Here is a 3404-nt window from a genome sequence, read left to right on the forward strand (position 1 = left end):
TGTGGCGGGTATGTTGGGGTTGGCCCTGTTACTTCTGAGAGGAGCAGCAGTGCCTGGGGTGCGGTCCTGGATATAGAGAGCTGGGGTGGGAGGAGCTCTGAGCTTGAGGGGGCGCATGTGCCTGGTGAGCTGCACGGAAGTGCCTTGAGCTCACTGGTGCCCGCCTGCCCTGTGGCTGGGTGGTAGTGGGGGTGTCCCTGGTCCCGGTGGGGCCCCCAGCGCAGCCTGGCCCGGCAGTTCTGAGCGCGCTGTGGATTATTTCCGTGAAGCTGTGCTGAGAAACATGCGGTGACTTCTGAGTTACCGTTGAAACAGAAACACCCAACCTGCTTTTCCAGTGTGTCTCGCCTTTTCCCGGACTGGCCTGCTTCTGCCGCTCCCTCCTGCCCGCCCTGCTGCGGGTGGGGCCCTGCAATCTGGGAGCTGGCTTTGTGGGGAAGGCCAGGAATCCCAGGGTGTGTGCAATTGTGGGGGGTTGGGGAGGAAGGGAGGGAGTGTGGCCGGGGTAGGCAGCGTGGGACTCTGCGCAGAAGGCACCTTGTCCTCAGGGCAGGAGCCGAGCTCAGGTCACTCAGTGCTGCGGGGAGAGACCAGGTCCTTCCCGGCCTAGGCACTGTGGTCAGTAGCGGGAGTCTTAAGTCCACCCCGCTTTTGGCTCATCTTTGGACGGTCATTTCCGTAAGGCAAGCTAGGACAACGAGCAGGCAGGGTAGATGCTGTGTGGCTTTGGACTGGGGAGTGGTGGGCTGGCTGCGGCTGCCTGCCCTCTGCAGGGCCCGTGCTGGGTGCGAGCGGTGTGTCTGGGTTTGGGCCCTAGAAAATCCTTGCTGAGGGCTGAGTAGCTGATGCTATGATTCCCTTCCCCAGGCTGCTGTGGGACAGGCCTGGGCTCATCTTGGGTTCTCCTGCTCCCAGAAGCCCTTGGGTGAAGAGAAGGAGCTGGGAAGTCCCGTTCCTGCTTCTAGCTCCTTGCCTTCCAGCTGTTGTCTGTCAGCATCGCACGCCCCTGGGAGTCAGGCAGCCCGGGGCTCTGGGCCTGACGGTTGAACCTGCAGGCAGCCTCTGCTAGTGATGAAGGAAAGCCCTGCCCTGTCGGGGCCTCTGGAGGTGGACAGGCTAGATGGGGAGAAACAGCCTTCTTGTGGCAAGCGGCCGTGCCGGTCTGCAGGTGCCCACGGACAGCAGTGCAGCCTGGTGGCGGCAGAGCACACGGGCAGGGTGTGTTCCTTGGGGTTTTCTGCTCACAAGTGTTGGGGGAACGTTGGGCAGGGCTGAGCGCCCGGCCGGAGCAGTGCTGCCCAGAGGCCTGAGCAGAGGCCGCTGCACTGGCTGGTTGCTGGTTTCTTAGCAGGCTTAACTATATGGCACCTTTTAACAAGTTGAGTTGCTTCACAGAACTGGAGGGACCTTCCACTTTTTAAAGCCATGTGCTAGAGACCTCTGTGGCATTGTGGGTTTGTGTGGTTAGTTTTTATTTGGAGTCTTGCACAGGACGTCTGTTTGGTATGTCAGGGAGAGCCTGGGTAAACAAGGTGTGGTGCGGAGGTTCCCAGGCTGGGGGTCTCTCCTGAAGCGTGGTTCTCAGCCCACATTTACCTTTGGCAGAAGTGGAGGGCCTGGTTCTGCTTCCGTGTCCACTGGGGCGATGGCTCGGATCTCACTCAGGAGGGAACGTGACATGCGTGCACTTGCGGGTCTGTGAAATGACCGGGTGGTCTGTGGGGGAGGATTGGGGTCCCCAAGGCCGTGGCCACGACGCTGTGTGTGGGGGTGGAGGACGCCTTGGTGGGAGGAGGCGTCCTTGTCCCCTGTAGCTCTGTTTCTGCTCTCTGGGGGCCAGTGAAGGCGACACTGAGGCTGGAAGTCTCACTGGCATTTTCTTGGCCCCAGGAGTTTTGGGGGTACGGGCAGGGTAGAGGTCCCCCTTCAACATCCATCAGCTGGCAGCTCTTCTTTTTTAGAAATGTTTATTTATTTGGCTGTCCTGGGTCTCGGTGTTTTATGTGGGCTCTTTAGTTGCGGCAGGCACGATCTAGTTCCCTGATCAGGGATTGAACCCAGGCCCCCTGCATTGGTGGCGCGGAGTCTTAGTCACGGACCACCAGGGAGGTTGCTGTCAGCGGTTGTAAGTGCTGTGCCTGTTTTGTGCCAACGAACTCATCATCTCTTTAGGTCTTGGAGAGGCAGCAACTTCAGGGGAGTCCGAGTGACTGTGAAGAGTGTTCTCAGGCGTAGCTCTCACACCTTAGCTTTCTGCCCTGTGGAGACGAGAGGGCCTGAGAGGTGCTGTGTGCGCCGTTGTGGGATTTTGTGCTGGGAGCCAGGGCCACGTCCGTGCTGGGGGGTGTGGGCTCTGCCTGCTGTCGAGGTGTGATTTCATCTGGAGGCAGTATGAACAACAGCAGCGTGTGTGGCGAGGGCGGGGCAGGGCCCCTGGGTTGAGAGATTTCTGGCTCCTGCTGACAGAGGCGCCTGTTAATGGTTGTGAGAACTGTCACTATTTTTACTGCCTTCCCGATAGGCCGCTTGGCACGGAGCCCGGGGTGACCCTGCAGCAAGAATGGGGCAGCTCCGCCCTGTGTGCCGGGCACACGTGGGGTGGCACTCACATCAGGTGGCAGGCGTGCCCGGGGGGTGCCGCTCGCCTGAGACCAAGCCGGCACCAGCCTCCGGCCTCCTGGGGTATGTCGGTGCTGCTCTGGCCTCGGAGCCGGTGGTGCTCGTCCATCTGAGGGTAGCTTGGTGACGTTTGTGTCCCCTCTGGTTTTTACAGGATCTGAGAACCTTCTGAAATTCACTGCAGAACATTGTGGGGGGAGAGGTGGCAGGTGCTGGATTTTGGGGTTTTCTGGGGAGCTCCTCAAAGAAGGCCTCTAACCTGAAATGTTTGTGTGCTCCTGCTCTAGAACCTCAAAGCCTTTTGCCTTTTTACACTTAATCAACTGTTGGAAGAGGCCTTATTATTCTCATTCTACTTACTTTGTTCACACAGGTGTTTACGCGGGGCCTGCTTGTGCCAGGCGGCATTCAGGGCACAGCGGGCACGACGCCTCTGTCCTCAGAGGGTGTCCAGTTCATGGGGAAGCAGGTAGTAAGCATCCAAATTCAGCGTCACATCACGGGAAGGACTGAGGAAGACGAGGGCAGGAGGGGACTCCAGACTCACATGGGTCTGTTGTTAGATGGGGGCTGGGGAGAGCCTTTCTGAGGAGGTGACACTGAGCGGAGACCCCGGGCAGGAGAGGTCTGGGCGGAGGGAGCAGAAACGTGGAGCCCCAAGACCATGGCGGGGGTGTTGGAATGGAGGCTGGGCACCGAGGTGGGAAGGGGCTCGGAGCCCAGGGTGAGCAAGGGCTGCGGGAGCCTGGGGCCACCTGGATTCCCCTGGAGGAGGATGCTGGGCC

At 59.8% G+C, this 3404-nt stretch overlaps 1 protein-coding gene across 1 annotated transcript in view; it reads left to right on the plus strand.

The window, feature by feature from the left end:
* The window catches only part of PGS1 (phosphatidylglycerophosphate synthase 1), a 37398-nt gene that overhangs the window by 20350 nt on the left and 13644 nt on the right, over positions 1-3404 (plus strand). Inside the window, exon 9 of the mRNA XM_010856517.1 lies at positions 1056-1218. Coding sequence (XP_010854819.1) covers positions 1056-1218 — 163 coding nt within the window. The remainder of the gene's footprint in view (positions 1-1055; positions 1219-3404) is intronic.

The sequence above is a fragment of the Bison bison genome, unplaced genomic scaffold, assembly GCF_000754665.1.
Source record: "Bison bison bison isolate TAMUID 2011002044 unplaced genomic scaffold, Bison_UMD1.0 scf7180017864371, whole genome shotgun sequence".
Taxonomy (NCBI): domain Eukaryota; kingdom Metazoa; phylum Chordata; class Mammalia; order Artiodactyla; family Bovidae; genus Bison; species Bison bison.